General features: G+C 36.6%; 2 protein-coding genes across 4 annotated transcripts in view; one reads left to right on the forward strand and one right to left on the reverse strand.

Annotated features, from left to right (window-relative positions):
* The first annotated feature begins 4,945 nt into the window (after positions 1 to 4,945).
* LOC306848530 (guanine nucleotide-binding protein G(t) subunit alpha-2-like) lies at positions 4,946 to 13,858 on the forward strand. 2 transcript variants are annotated; one of them, XM_079383136.1, is made up of 11 exons: positions 4,946 to 5,101; positions 6,836 to 7,012; positions 7,123 to 7,299; positions 9,200 to 9,242; positions 9,557 to 9,698; positions 10,277 to 10,434; positions 10,792 to 10,920; positions 11,108 to 11,237; positions 11,632 to 11,785; positions 12,521 to 12,730; positions 13,021 to 13,858. In XM_079383136.1, exons 3-10 carry the CDS (start codon positions 7,182 to 7,184, stop codon positions 12,709 to 12,711), a joined length of 1,065 nt encoding a protein of 354 aa, XP_079239262.1. In that variant the 5' UTR covers positions 4,946 to 5,101; positions 6,836 to 7,012; positions 7,123 to 7,181; the 3' UTR covers positions 12,712 to 12,730; positions 13,021 to 13,858. The 2 variants fall into 2 exon arrangements, with proteins under 2 accessions (XP_079239262.1, XP_079239263.1); XM_079383137.1 differs by lacking the exon at positions 4,946 to 5,101 and having other exon boundaries at positions 6,927 to 7,012; positions 7,118 to 7,299.
* Positions 13,852 to 15,859, reverse strand: part of LOC306848531 (guanine nucleotide-binding protein G(i) subunit alpha-3-like) — a 41,204-nt gene continuing 39,196 nt past the window's right edge. Inside the window, exon 9 of one of the 2 annotated variants that reach the window (XM_079383138.1) lies at positions 13,852 to 15,710. The gene's annotated coding sequence lies outside the window, so the exon portion shown is untranslated. The remainder of the gene's footprint in view (positions 15,711 to 15,859) is intronic. The other variant, XM_079383139.1, reaches the window with a different exon arrangement.

The following is a 15,859-nucleotide window of genomic DNA, read 5'->3' on the forward strand; positions in this document are numbered from 1 at the left end:
CAACTATTTTTACTACATATCAATCAGTATTTTGACAGATTACTTAAAAGTCCAAATGTAGTGGAATATAATCTTCACACATATATATAAAGAATTATAATAAAAGAAACAAAATGGAATATTTATCCATCCTTTTTTTTTTACTGAGGTCTTTCTTTCAAATCATGTATTTGCACATTCAGAGTCCATTAACATGTCAAGAATGAGCCAGTAAAAGCACACGCAGGCTTTCAGTAATCAGACACTTGATTGCTGCTGAAATGTGGGAGGAATTTTAAATATAGCATGTTGTAGTGTCTCTAAAAACACTGTTTGAAGGACTTTTCATTTAAAGCAAGGCACAGGCTATAATTTATTGCTGCATGTGTGTGTGTGCGTGTGAGAGAAAGAGAATGGTTTAGTGCCTATTTGACTATAACTGTGGTTAATTGTCTGGAACTGCGTGGTTTAAATTTTGCATCATTTTTTTTAAAGACAGCAGCAATATGCCACATGCCAAGCCTCTACGCTCATTTAATTTCTCCATCTCTATGGCGAAGATGCTTTTTGACAATATTTCCTGCCTCAGGCTCCTGAAAGTCAAATGAGTCTGGTTTTGCACTCAGCCAGAGATAAATGCACTTTCCACAACACTGTTACAGGTTTTAACCACAACATCAGAGGCACAAATGTCTAATGAATACATGCAGCACCTAAGTAATGTGTTTGTGCTTCTAGCACTGGATAAAATCAGTTTTTCTGAGAGAGAGCGGTGTGAAGTGGTTTTTGGATCGGATCTTATGTAAGCCTTATGCAATGCTGGCCTGACCACAGACAATGTGTTGCGTGTGTTTTATGGATGTGGTCTAGACTGTAACTGGTGCATGTTTGATTTGCCTCGCCTGGCTTTCTTGCAGTTGAATCAGGAACATTATCTGGATGAATTTATTCAGGAATTGAGGCATTGTGGTTGCAAACACAATCAGTTAAGTACTGCCAATGTGATTATGGCTAAGAAAATGATGTGTAATGCATAACTTCCTCTTTATGCTCATCAGAGAAATATTAAATACAGATCCAGGAGCTATTATTCCATTTCAAAGAGAAAAACATTCATGTAAAGTATTAGTTTTAGCTCTTCTGGGACCCATAAGAAAGAGAGAGAGACAGAAAAAAGATCAGTCTTGAAAGGCTGCAACAGTTTTCCTTGTATCAACAGGTATAAAAGTTTCTACATTATACGGATGCTGGATTACAGAAACTCTCCTGAACAACTGGCACATAAGAGTCAAATTTGAGAAGGATCTTACATGATAATATGTTGAATATATAAAATGTACATGTACAAATGTACACTTAATGACACATTCTGTTCTCCATTTCCATTAAATTTCTACTGCACTCTCTCTCACACACACACACACACACACACTTTTAGAAATCCATATGGTTTTTGAACAAACACGCTTACCTCCACTGGCTGTGTACTGCAGGCTGCCTCTCTTCCTGAAAGGGGACGTGGGTTTGCCTGAAGGCAGCTTAGAAGACATTTTGGCTTGAGATTCACCAGAGACGGACAAAATACTGGTTGATTAAGACACTGAGGATTCCTAGCGGGGGGGCACACACTCAGTCCAGAGGGGCTTTGATTGGAGTAAGGAGGATGGTCAGATGTGTGTGTGTTTGTGTGCGTGAAGAGAGATCCCCGCTCTTCGGATGCTGCAGTGGGGGAACTGGCTCCTCCCCACACCTCCCAGTGCCCACTCACACGCTACCACACGCTGCCTACATGCTGTCACTCCACACCGTTTCCATGGAAACCCCCGAGCCAGGTGGAACGTGACAGGAGAGTACGTCGAGCATCTGAATAATGCTGTGATGATGATAAAGGAATGCTCCTCATTCTCACAGCCCCAGGAGACAAGAGGAAACATGACGAGCCAGACACTGGCTCAAGGCTCAAAGTTTAGTCAGCTGGAAGAGGTGCACCATGCACTGGGTGGGGGAGGTTACTGACTCTGTAATGGGGAACTGCCGGAATCATGTCTGTGAAATGTAGCAAACCACATATGAGAGATGCACAATATCAAAACTTGGGAAAAAAGCCACTACACAGTCAAGAAATGTTTAGGGTTGAGCATCTTTATTACCAAAACACAGGAACAAATTAAGAGAGTAGATTTTATGTATCAAAACAATTAGAATCTTTCTAATTATAACATACAAATTTGTTTAAACAATCAAGCAAGATTGTGCAAAATTCAGAATCTAAAAATTTGATCAGAAAACTAGATGTTAAAATAGAGTCTGATTTGGAAATTTAATGAATTGCAATTAAAAGGAATTTAACAATCAGATTTTGAACAAAACATAATTATCATAACTTAATCATAAAAATCTTTTTCGGCTATTACAAACCGAATTCTGGAAATGTTGGGACATTTTTTACATTTGAATAAAATGAAAACTAAAAGACTTTCAAATCATGAAGCCAATATTTTATTCACAATAGAACATAGAGAACATAAATGTTTTACAACATTTTCATTTTACACTTTTATCCACTTAATGAGCACAAATTTGATGCCTGCCACAGGTCTCCAAAAAATTGGTACAGGGGCAACAAAGGGCTGACAAAAGCAAGAAATTTTGAAATGATTTATCTGGGAGAACATCTAGCAACTAATTAAGTTAATTGACATCAGGTCTGTAACATAATTAACTATAAAAGGGATGTCTTAGAGAGGCAGAGTCTCTCAGAAGATGGGCAGAGGCTCTCCAATATGTAAGAAAATTGTGGAATACTTTAAAAACAACGTTCCTCAACATCAAATTGCAAAGGTTTTGCAAATCTCATCATCTACAGTGCATAACATCAAGGGATTAACTGGAAAATTACTGTAAAAAAAACAAACATTAAATGTTATTTAATGCATATTATATGAACAATTATATTTTATAATTATATTTAGAGCATAATATATGTACATTATATGTATGTGTGTGTGCTCGAAATTAGTTAATTAATGAAATATTTAAATACAAACTTATGTATTGATTAATATCATCTAATGTTACAGAAAATATATATTGTGTAATATTATGAGCATCGTATATGTACATTATATGTATTATACACACACATATATATATATATATATATATATACAAACATACGTGTGTGTGATATATATATATATATATATATATATAAATATATACACACATACATGCACACACACACACACACACACACACACTTATATATTGATTTTTAATATCAACTAATATTATTTGTTAATTTCCATGAATACATTATTGCACAGACAACTTATGCCAATGTTGTGTTCAATAATGTATTCATATTGAATTTGTAATATTAAAAATTTGAAATTTATTTAATTCTACCAAAATTCTAATTTGCTTCCTAATTCTGCATCTTGAAATGTACTGCAATTCAAATTCAGAAAATTCAGTTCATGAGCTGCTCATTTTTCCATGTCTATACAGAAAATGCCTGTGAAATGCTAGTGACAGCATAGACTGACCCTCATCAGCAAGGGGTCTTTACATAAAATAATCTTTCTGTCTCTGTGCTGACTGGACATGTCAGCATGGTAAAAATGCAACTCCATTGGGCCCTGGACATTTTAGCATGAGCTTACATACAGAACCAAAGGTGAAAAATGTATTTGATATTATACTCCTGCAAAAAAAAAAAAAAGATGTTTTATGCCATGAAGTTACAGAACATAGGGTCTTTGGTTAAAATTAACATGTTAAGTCAGAGAATTATGAAGACATGGTGGTTGAGATTTCCTTCCTCCTAAGATAATGTGTATATCAGGCAGACTGCGTTAAAGTGATGGGTTTACACCTCCCTCTTGTGGAGACTGAGAGTGATGCATTCATGTTGGTTCAAGGATACGGTGTTTGTATTAATGCATCAATGCCACAAGAAACCTACATTGCCAAAAATGAATCCAAAAAGAAAGTAGTAATAACATTATTTGTTAGTTTAACATTATTTAAAAAACATTGTTTGCACCAAAACTTATGAATATTTATTTTACCAAACACCCATCTATTAGGACAGAGCATATTACTCATGTTTACTAGCACTGTGCCATGACCAATAGTGCATGATCTCACAAGAGACAGTAGGTGTACTGTACACGCTACACCTTTATATGAGTGCAAGAATGAGTCATTAATGATTCAAACAGTCCTTCCACTAGGAAAACCACTCATGCTGTTTAAATTCTGTCAGGCCTGAATACAGATCAGGTCTCTTGAAACCGCAGGGTTGAGATGCTCCTGCACCAGTCTCTGTCACATATTAATTCAAGTGCATGCTTATCAGCATGAAAAATGGTGACAACTGTTTATGCATAATCAGGATTACAACAAGTAGCATACTGGATTGAGCAATTTATACAAGTCAAAAATGTATGAAATGTACAAAAATTTTCAACTCAACTGAATTATTTTTATACTGTATAACATGCATGCATTATTTATAAATATATATATATATATATACACACACACAGTACATTAGTGTTGTCAAACGATTAATCTCATCCAAAATAAGTTTGTTTACATAATGTGTATATTGTGTATATTTATTATGTGTATATATATATATATATATATAAATACACACATGCATGTATACATTTAAGACAAATGTTACGTTTACATATTAAATATATTTATATATGATATAATTTATATGAGTATTAATATATGCATGTTTTAAAAATATATGCTGTATGTGTGTCTTTATATACACATAATTAATATACACAGTACACACACATATATTATGTAAATAAAAACTTTTACTTTCGATGCCAGTCCACTGTCACCCACCCTGACCCACAAGGGCCTTGGATAGTAATCTTGGCATCAGCCTGGAAGCAGTGCTGGAGTGTTAGAGGCAGGCCTGGACCACAGAAACTCTAATGAGATTGGCTCTGATGAAGAGAAGGATACCATGATTAGCTTGCTACATTCCTTTTGGGAGCACTTAGGGATTTGGGTGCTCACAACCTGCCACAAGCAGTAAGAAAAAATCTGCTTACCCAAAGTGACGTGGGTTGAAATGTCGCTTTCACAGGTAGGTTTTTCTTTCCCATCATCCATCTGGGGAAGGAGGCGAGGAGCATGCGTTACCGAGTGGGAGGGCGTGGGAGATGTTTCTGGTTTTAAATCAGCCTAAATGGATTTGTTTCAAATCAACTGAAAGCAGAGTTAATGATTCGCTAATGAGCGATTGCTGACTTCTGGTTAACATGTAGTCCAATTCATTTTGTAGAGATTTAGCGCTGGTTGGACTTGAGACGTTCAGAGCGCGACTTCGCGTGCCATTGTATTTAATCGGTGTATTCTACGTGAACATACGCGAGACGGACATTTTTGATTGCTGCACCGCTTTTCCTCGTCAAGCTAGAACTCTTTTTAAATATTTGACGTTTCCATATCTAACAAAATCTTAACACATATAATAAATGGCTGTGGGCTACTCTTCATAAAGTCATAGTTATTTAATAATTCCATGAGTTATATGTATAGATTTAACCTATAGGCAAAATCAATCAATTTGAATGCGTGCCTATAAGATATCTTCAGTTAAAATATGAGCAACGTATTTGAACACCAATGACACTCATCACTAAACACCAATGACTTGTATAGACACTATAAGGACAAAAGCGTTGGGACACCCCCTTCTTTAGAACAGAAAAAGGCACTAACAAAACTGTGGCAACAAAGATGGAAACATAATTCATGTATTTAAAAATTGTATTTCCATCTCTGTTGCAACAGGGTTGGACGTGTCTAAAATGACAGTACCCTTATGTACAAGTCATTGGTGTTTGGTGAAGAGTTTTTGACTCAAGGTCTGCATTTAAAGTCACACCAGAGGTGTTCAGCTGGGATAAGGACTTGGCTTTCTGCAGACCAGTCAAGTTCTTCCACACTGACTGAATCAATCATGTCTTTTTGAACCTTGCCTTATACACAGAGGCACAGTCATGTTAGAATAGAAAAGGGTCCTGTCCAAACTGTTGCTATAAAATTAGAAGCACACAATTCCCTAGAATATCATTATATGCTTAAACATTAAGATTGTACTCATGGAAATTACTAAAGTAGTCAAACAATGTGAATAAATCTTATTGATGAGTTATAGTGGACAGTTAATACAGATTCATTATCTTAAGCACAGTGGGTGGTGGAGATAAAGATCACTTCAGTGGTGTTAAAGATGATGTTAGAGAAGAGATCGGTAACTTTACCACTCCCATCTCCCGGAAGCAAGACACACTGACCTGTGAGCTCTCCTCCTTTACCTCGAGTCCCCCAAGCTCTGGGTTACATAACCCGTGAAACTGGTTGTGTGAGTGTTAGTGTGTATGTGTGTGTATGTGTGTGTGTGTGTGTGTGTGTGTGTGTGTCTAATAAAGAATGCTATACATATGTCAACCCCTCAGACAAAAGAGTCCACCAAGGACAAGAGCAAAACCCTTCATCCTCTGACCTCTAAGAACTAAATCAACATCAGAATTTAAAAGAATGAAATATTAAGAAAATTGTTGATTTTGTGGTGCCAATTGACTAAAAATTCTGAAGAAGCAGATGTTATACATGAGCATTACTGTAAAAGCTCATTTTTCTAAAACTTGAAATATTGTGAAGCAGTTCTAGAACAAACAAAAGCTTCACCATATCAGCCACAAATCCAAACAAGCCCCAACTGATCACACATTATCATCTGATCATTGTCAAAAGCTAGTTCACTAGAAGCATTGGTCCTAAGTTTTACAACCTTAATTTCTGTCCTTGTTAGCCGAGCTAATAGGATTGGCAGGTTCACACAGGAAGATCAGCAAAGCCCTCCCCAATCCTAAAATAAGACTTTTGAGGTGGACAAGGAGGAATTAGAGGGGATTGAGCGACCAAAGGAGGAAGCAAGGCATTCCTCTTCAGTCTCCGTGCCTGTCTCTTTCCACTCGTCCATCCCGAGGTAGGTCAGTCACACCTAGAAGAGGAATCAACATTTCTGCGACCCTCCTCCTGCCACGTGATCCAAAGTACAGGGCTACCTGTATCCATTTTTCTCTCTGCAAAGCACAGGAGAAGCCGGCAAAATTTCTTACCTTGAGGAACTTGACAGGGAAGCGTCAGACGACGAGATGGGTAGCGGAGCGAGCGCAGAGGATAAGGAAATGGCCAAGAAGTCCAAAGAGCTGGAAAAACAGCTCCAGGAAGATGCTGATAAAGAAGCAAAAACTGTCAAACTTCTGCTGCTGGGTAAGAAATTGGTGTTCGTTTGATTCCTCAGTCCACTGGTGCTGAGTTAAGAGATTCTGCATCCAGAATGAGCTTCAGATGCTTCAGATGTACATTTGTGTCTGCAACAGGTGGTCACTACTAGTAAGCTGGAAGAAGTTGCTGCAGATATTAGCATCTTAGAAGAACTTCAATTGTTTCGGAACATAAGATATGTGCATCCTTGATGATTGACATTAACTAGTTTCGAACAGAATAAAGTGACTTCAGAATAGTCAACACTATGAGAAAATTTATTTATCTGATTTTTCCCAGGGATTAAGAGTTATAGATGCACTAAGGCAGAGCGTTAAGACAAATCTGACTTACAAAGGATTTGAGACAACAAGTGGTTTTGTAATTAAATGACACAATTGTAATCAGTTGACATGTTTGACTTCATAATGGGGTAGCATTAAAATACAACAAAAGAGAATACGTACCATTTTTTTTAACAAATGATTATTCCATTTTGCACCATATAACACCTATTTGATGCCATTTACAACACTAGCATTTTTCATGTGAATTAAGTGAAGCAGATCAGCTCTTTTTTTTGTTAACCATTTTTAACATGAATGATCTTTTGTCTAATTTAAAGTTTATTTTAAATTAGCTTTTAAAATGTTCATTTCCAGCTTGACTTCAGCAACACATCCACATTTTCACTGCAAATGAAGTCGCCTTAAAAAATCACAACCTGAGGAACACTGTGAATTGTGGCATATTGACAATAAGACCAGAATCCGATTACTGTGATCCTCTTAAGCTCAGGTCCAGTTTATCTTCCAATGGGAACGGAAAGCAAAGGAGGCCAGTTTGAGTGCTCCTAACAGTTTATTACATCAAGACACCTTACATCAGTGAGCCATTTCAGCAAATCACTGTGGCACAGATGCATTGATTAAGTACTGACCTGATTTCTTGCAGCTTGATAAGTCACTTCCTGTCTGAACAGGAAGTTCATAACCTGCTGTTCTCAGATAATAACAACATAAAATACTAAATTAGAAGAAGTTAAACTTATTATAGATACATACTCTTCCATCTCTGTGTAGTAAATTATCGAAATGAGTTTTCTCAATAAATTAGCAAATCACTTTAGACTTTTTTTGCACAATAAAAGCCAAAGGGTGTGGTAATAATGCTACTGATATGCGTTCACACCTGAGAATTAGGAAATTGACAGCACAATTTAATCTAGTTGCTAAACTAAGCATTGAAATGGACTAACAGTGATGACGCATGTTCTCTCCACGGCTAGAGTTAACTTAGGAAGTAGAGGGCATGTAAGAGTGACAGTTGCCACGGGAGATGGTTGAGCCCCACCCCCTTGCCCTGGACTGACTGAAGCTCCAAGACGAATCAAAGTGTCAGTGATCTTCTGAGAAGCTTTCCCTAACACAAATCCAATTGGGTCACTTTATAAGCAGGTTAAAGAGCCTTCCTCTGACCTGGCCATCAATGACAATCCATAAGTTTATTCTTAACAGATCATCTACCACATAACTTATTAAAATCCAAATCCACAGAGCAGAAAATAAACAATTCAAATAACTAAATTCAGGCACTGTGGAACACGTCAGGCCTACAGTCAGTAACCATCATATACACTGTAAAAATTATTCAAAAGATTGCTGAAGTATGTTTTACAGGAAAATACTATTTCAGTCTTTCTGCTTCAAAACTTCACATTTAATTCAGTGTGTTACTTGCTGTTACTTGTGAAACTTACTAGCAATTTAAAAGCAAAACATCATAGAGGGGCATATAATATAGCTGGAAGCTTGTCTGAAGTTCAGTTTAAGAGCATTTGAGGGCTCCTCGTTTGTTCTTTTGTTGCTCATACATTGTTCTGCATATTTTTCTTTTCATCTTGTAGGTGCTGGTGAGTCTGGGAAGAGCACCATTGTAAAACAGATGAAGTGAGTTTAAACACATGCAACATCCAAAATATATGCTCAGAATAGTCTGTTTGTATCTTTACGGGCTGTGGAAGCACATAATTCAGGATATATTTTATCAAGCCTGAAGTTAAATTAAAATCTCATCCATGCATTCTAATTGTATTTTTCTTTAATAATTGGTGTGCATTTGTAAATGTCAGTGCTTACATACACTGTAATGCTAATGTGTGACCAGCAGATGGTAGTGAATGTGAAGCCTACCCTGTATGTACTGTGTGTACAGTACTCACCTTCAAAACATTAATCAAAAACATTCTGTTGCTCTCCCCCAGAATTCTCCATCAAGGTGGTTATACAAAAGAAGAACAAATGGAGTTTCGATCTATTATTTTTGGCAACATCCTGCAATCTGCTCTGGCCATCATGAGAGGCATGGAGATGCTGGACATCAACTTTGGGTCACCAGCAGCACAGGTCTGCAAAACAGCTCCAAAACACAAAAAGACCAATGATAAGTGTGTAGACATTCACATGCCAACAAAATGCACGGTGAAACACAACAACATACACAATTTTGACATGGAATGAAAATTCCCTATTCTGTTTCATTTCAACATTAAAATTAAAAATGAAACATTATGCATGGATGAACTTTTCACGATCTACACTCTCTAGAAAAAAGGTACAAACGTTTTCACCCTTTCAAAAGGTATACTTTGTGTACCTTCTTTAGCTTTAAAGGGTGCGTATTAGTGGCTAATTGAAATCGTTAGACTTTTCTCTGCTGATTCCGGACTTCTCCAAACATTTAGATCGCTTAAAGCCTGCCTCTGCAAACTCTACATCTTAAAATCAAATCAACAACTGATGCATAGAACCAAGTCTTTGGTTCTACCTTTTTTTTTTTTGGATAATCCAGCACACTTGGATTTATGTCACAATTAGGAAGAAAAGATTCTTACTTCCTGTTTTATCATGACTTATTAATAATAGGAAGAAGTGATAACTCACTGCATGATGGCTAACAGTGCCCTTTTCTTTGTCTCATGCAGGAGGATGGTCAGAAGCTCCAGAACCTGTCTGACTCCATTGAGGAGGGCAGCATGCCTCCAGAGCTCGCAGATGTCATCAAGAGGCTATGGAAGGATTCAGGTGTGCAGGCCTCGTTTGAGAGAGCTGCTGAGTACCAGCTAAACGACTCCGCTGGATAGTGAGTACAACACTCAACAGGGACAGCAATACCTATAGAGTTCATTGGCGCCTGAGGATGTGGTTACATTGTCTATAATTCCCTTTGTATTATGAAAATGCAATATACCAGGGATTAGAACTTCTGGAGGGTCGCAGTCCTGCAGAGTTTAGTTCAAACACTGCCTTAACTAACATGCCTTTAGTTTTCAAGTAATCCTGAAGGGCTTGATTATCTGGATCAGGAATGTATAATCAAGGCTGAGTTTGACACCCCTAGTACACCGTTCTTTTGCTTTGGAGATTTTCAGGATTTTAGAAGAAGAAAATTCAGGTGTGTCTGTAAAATTATGGCTAATTTATGGCTTATCTCAAACAGCTACTTGAGCGAAATGGACAGAATCTGCAAACCTGAGTACCTCCCCACTGAGCAGGATGTGCTGAGATCTCGAGTCAAGACTACTGGTATCATTGAGGAACAGTTTTCCTGCAAAGAGCTCTACTTCAGGTGTGTCTTACCTGGCTAATGTGATTGAATCAACTGTTGTGCATACTTTGTTAAAACTGAGAGCCACAAAATTTGCTTCCGTAAAGAAACTCAAGACCCAAAATGTGTCAGCAGATCTTGTGTAACTACAGCAAAAAGAACCAGTATTTTGAATGAAACCATTTCATGATTTTTCACTGGGCTGCAGGATGTTTGATGTGGGTGGCCAGAGGTCAGAGAGGAAGAAGTGGATTCATTGTTTCGAAGGTGTGACTTGCATCATCTTCTGTGGAGCCCTGAGTGCTTATGACATGGTGTTGGTAGAAGATGATGAAGTGGTAAGTGCCAACGCTCTTGAAAATAAAGGTTCTTTATTGCCGTCTGTCTTTCAATTGAACAAAAGATTCTTTACAGTGGAATACGTTTCTTTAGATTTTTTTAACATGTTCTTCACACTAAGAAAAAATGGTTCTTTTAAAAATTGTTCACTGAAATGTTCTTTGTGGAACCAAAAATGGTTCTTCTATGGCATCACAGAGCAAACCACATTTTGGAACCTTTATTTCAAAAAGCGAATAACAGTCCTTACACGTCCTTTAATCAGCAAAGAACACAAGATCATTCACATTACAAATATCACAGAGACCAAACAATGGATTTGATAGTGATGTTTTAAGCTTTACCAGTGCATCTCAACTTATACTGTCATCTTATTTCTCACGTTTCCCCCAGAACCGCATGCATGAGAGTCTCCATCTCTTCAACAGTATCTGCAACCACAGGTTCTTCGCCACAACTTCCATTGTGCTTTTCCTCAACAAGAAAGATCTTTTCGAGGAGAAGATCAAGAAAGTCCACCTGAATATCTGTTTTCCTGATTATGATGGTGAGTGAGGTCTTTAAAATAAACACACCACCTTTAAACTTACCCAAAAATGAATTATCTCACACTCAATCCATTCCAAATCTGTATGCCTTTCTTCTGTAGAACACAACTTCTAAAAATGTTCAAGAAAGCATCCTGGGCATTCTTTTAAATATACTGAAGGCAAATGAGGACTTGGGTTAGGAAGCTACAGAATGAAAGCAAAGAACCACAAAAGTATCATAAAAGAGGTCCATATAACTTGTCACTCTTTTGAAACCATATGATAGCTTTTCGTTTGGTACAGATTTTAATTTAAGTTAGTAACCTTGATTTGCCCTAGCTGTAGCTCTCCTTGGCACGTTCATGAGAGACTATGTCTGATTTACAAATGAATCCTTCTTTTGAGCCCGATCTTTTAAATGAACTCATTGAACTCTTCGAATGGTTAACAGCTCACTGGAAGTAATGGAAATAATGACTTAAATTCAGTCTGTTTTCTGATATGGCTTCTTATGGCTGGTTTGGATCTTTTATTGTGTTTTTGCATTGTGTTTGTAACTTCACAGTCATTCACATCATTATATTGAAATAGTCATCAGAATATTCTTCAAAAATTCAAAGATAGAAGGTCAAAGTGAGTAAACGAATGAAATGGCTTTTCATCTTCAACAGTATGAATGAGCATCATAGCTCATAAACAACCTTTATTGAATATGCCCACCAAATATGATGTTGAATATCCTGATTTTACAGGTTCAAACACATATGAAGATGCCAGCAACTACATCAAGGCTCAATTTCAAGATCTGAACATGAAGAAGGGAGTGAAGGAGATCTATGCACACTTGACCTGTGCCACAGACACAAAGAACGTCGAGATCGTGTTTAACGCTGTGACAGACATTATCATCAAAGAAAACCTTAAGGACTGCGGTCTGTTCTAAACTATCGACTTTTTCAAAGGTACGTTCCCTAAAAAAAACAAAGCCGATTCTTACTCTGTCTACACTGGATGCAAACGGAACGTTATAAGTAGATAACACCCATCACCTTCAGTTGATGAATGCTCCATTTCTATTTTTATTATCTATACTTCCAACATCAGCATGGTTCATGTTAGTAAACATGCTTAGATGGCATAACACTTCCATGCTTCCAGTGTAGATGGATTTAAGAAAGTTCCATCAAATCATTTCGTGGAGAATTCTTTAAGAATTTACTTAAAAAAAAATCTTCACTTTTTTTTTTTTCAGATCTTTCTGCCCTATCCCCACCAGCATGATTGGATTTACTCTGGTGAAGTTGCCACAGTAACAAAAGAACATCCACGGGTGGCATAAAGGTGAACTCTACAGCAAGCAGTCAAGTGTGGTCAGCGAATCCCCGGGCCAAAGAACAACCTCAACAACTTAACCAAACCTCAGAGTCTAGATCCAGATTAGACTAATGGCCTCTCCCCTTCCAAGGGACTCTAAAACATTTCCTGTCAAACCACTAGTAGAGAGAACGAGAGAAGGATTACCAAAGAAAGGGGACTTTTGATGCTATGAGTTATTGATGCTTGTAGAGAAGCTTCCTCTCAACGTGTTTAATGTTAAACCTATAGAGGTTTGACTGTTAGATGTTTTTCCATTCATTTCCAGAAAAAGAAAAGTAAATTTAATGGAATTAAATGTTGCTGTATTAAAGAAACTGAAGTGGGACCCCATCAGATCCCATGGTAGCAATTAGAAACATTCTTATATGTACAGCATCTGGTTCCCTTTGAGAGAGTTAAAACTTGCACATCAGCAAGACGTGATTGTTTGAATTCAGCCAGCTCACACAATATATGAAAGACGTTTCTTTTTCAGCCCCAAATACAGTAGGGCAGTATGTTTTGTAAATAAGAGTAGGAACAAAAATCTGTTTCAAAAAAGATTCTATATAAAATATGGAGACATAAATCTATATATTTATGATACAGTATTACAGTAACAAGTGAAAATTCTAGAATGGCTTGTTGCTTTGTTTAAAACCTGAGGTCTGAATTTGTGGAGATGTTCTGGAATGTAAATGTAGGCACATGAAATAAAGACTTACATCAATTTGACTGGTTGCTGGTGTTGAATTACTATTATGTGCTGCAAATGACTGGCCATTAGCGTTACTGTAATTGCGCACTTTCACAAAACACCGACCTTACATTGTTTTAATTAGGATTTTCAAACACCGACCCTTTGTGTCAGAGCTAATTTTAGATGAACCACAGTACAAAACACTCTTTTTGCTAAAAGTATTATATAATCAAAAACAGGTGTCTTCATGACAGCAAAAATGAGTAGTAAAGATATCTAACAATCGTGAGACTACACATATATACATATTTAGAGCCACAGGCACCATCAGAGAAACTGGAACAGCAGGAAATAAAAGAACCATTTGAAGTATTAGATAAGAAACACAATCTCATTAAAACAAGCCAAATAAAATAAGTTTAGGTATGATTCTTAGGAAAAATTTGCTTTCACTGTTTGAACATCGAAGACTAAAATTAAAATATTATTTTCAACTCCGGTGTTGTAGATCATTTCTGATCAGGATTGTGTGTATACTATATGTTTCCTTAAACAAAGGTAATTTGATTACATATGTATTTTCTCAAAACTGCAGCAATTGTTGACATTGTACTTTGCAGAGTTACATATGATCAGAAAAGCCCATTAAACCAAACAGGTTTGAAATAATACTCAATAAAATGGTTTTCGGAAAACTAAATAAACCAGGTTATTAGCTTATTAGTGATTCAGTGCTATCATTAATGTTAGTTGTTCATTTGCATTTACATGTTTCAAACAGCTGAAATAGTTAAGTAAAATAACGCACATTGATATAGAAAAGAAATCCCAGATTGTTGCATGAATCCAGACCGAGTACATGAATGTACCAGAATTGGAATACCATACTTTCTTGCACATGCAGGTAACTCTGGCTGTTTGGCATGTTCTGGAAGCAACATCTGACTTGATGTCAACACTTTTCATATTAAATACAGGTATTAAAAACCAGATCACATTGTGTCAGTTTGTTTAAAAATACTGAAATCCACAGGATTAAACAAAAACACATCAAACAAGTCTTGTAAAATCTGTACTCCATCTAGAATGCAAAGCTGGCCATCATGTTCCCACGTGTTCTTGACCCAACAGAGGGTCATTATTTCTGAACCATTCAGAAATGTATCTGTGAGAAAAACATGCGTTCACATCTGTACTGGTCTTCAAGAGATACAAAAATAGTGGGTTATATAAAGTGTTATATAAAGTGATCCATGTCTAATCAGTGAAAAAATCAATGGTGTACTGTTGCTGTGTGATTGGGCAGTGAATTACTAAAGGTATGACAATAATATAACACAATATACAACAATAGTTCTCACACTAGCGGCTTAATTCTGAGAAGTATGCAAATACATGCAAACTTAAAGACAGACCTAAAAGTGAATAAATTAGCTAAGTAATCGCTATGAAAAACATGGCAAAATGGTAACTTTCCCATAAGAACTGATACATTGTTATTAAAAGCACTCTAATCAAAAATCTTGCTGTTTGTTGTGTTAAAAAACAAAAACAAAGATATTTGATCCAACTGAGGTTTTATAGACACATATTACTGTCTATTGTGGATTATGATCTATGCATAGTGGTGCCATGTAATACCTATAGAGGAAACAGGAAATTAACAGAATGAAGCCGTTTTGCAATAAAATAATGAAAAAGAAATAATGTCCATAACAGATTGTTATTAAGAAGGATATGGGAAAAGGGCATGGGCATAGGTACTGCATTTAGTGTGAAGAGTGCATGCAGCAGGGAGGAAGTTTCTCTCACTTATTCGCCAACAGAGGAAACAGACAAAACCAGGAATAACCGGTCAGTGAACCTCGGAAATCTTCCATAAATAACTGTAAATAAAAAACATGTCTTAATAATAATAATAATATATATGAAACACATTTCAAATGAACACATTTCATGTTTTTAAAATCACCAGGGTCTGTGGGTTTCAATACGTATGGTTTTATATTCTAAATTTAGAAGAAAAATAAGTGCA

The sequence above is a fragment of the Barbus barbus genome (assembly GCF_936440315.1).
Source record: "Barbus barbus genome assembly, chromosome: 28".
In the NCBI taxonomy this organism is placed as follows: domain Eukaryota; kingdom Metazoa; phylum Chordata; class Actinopteri; order Cypriniformes; family Cyprinidae; genus Barbus; species Barbus barbus.

Coding starts and splice junctions, on each gene's coding strand:
- LOC306848530 (XM_079383136.1), top strand. CDS start 7,182: ATGGGTAGCGGAGCGAGCGCAGAGGATAAGGAAATGGCCAAGAAGTCC. Junction 7,300..9,199: donor TGTCAAACTTCTGCTGCTGG/GTAAGAAATTGG, acceptor TTCATCTTGTAG/GTGCTGGTGAGTCTGGGAAG. Junction 11,238..11,631: donor TGGTAGAAGATGATGAAGTG/GTAAGTGCCAAC, acceptor CGTTTCCCCCAG/AACCGCATGCATGAGAGTCT.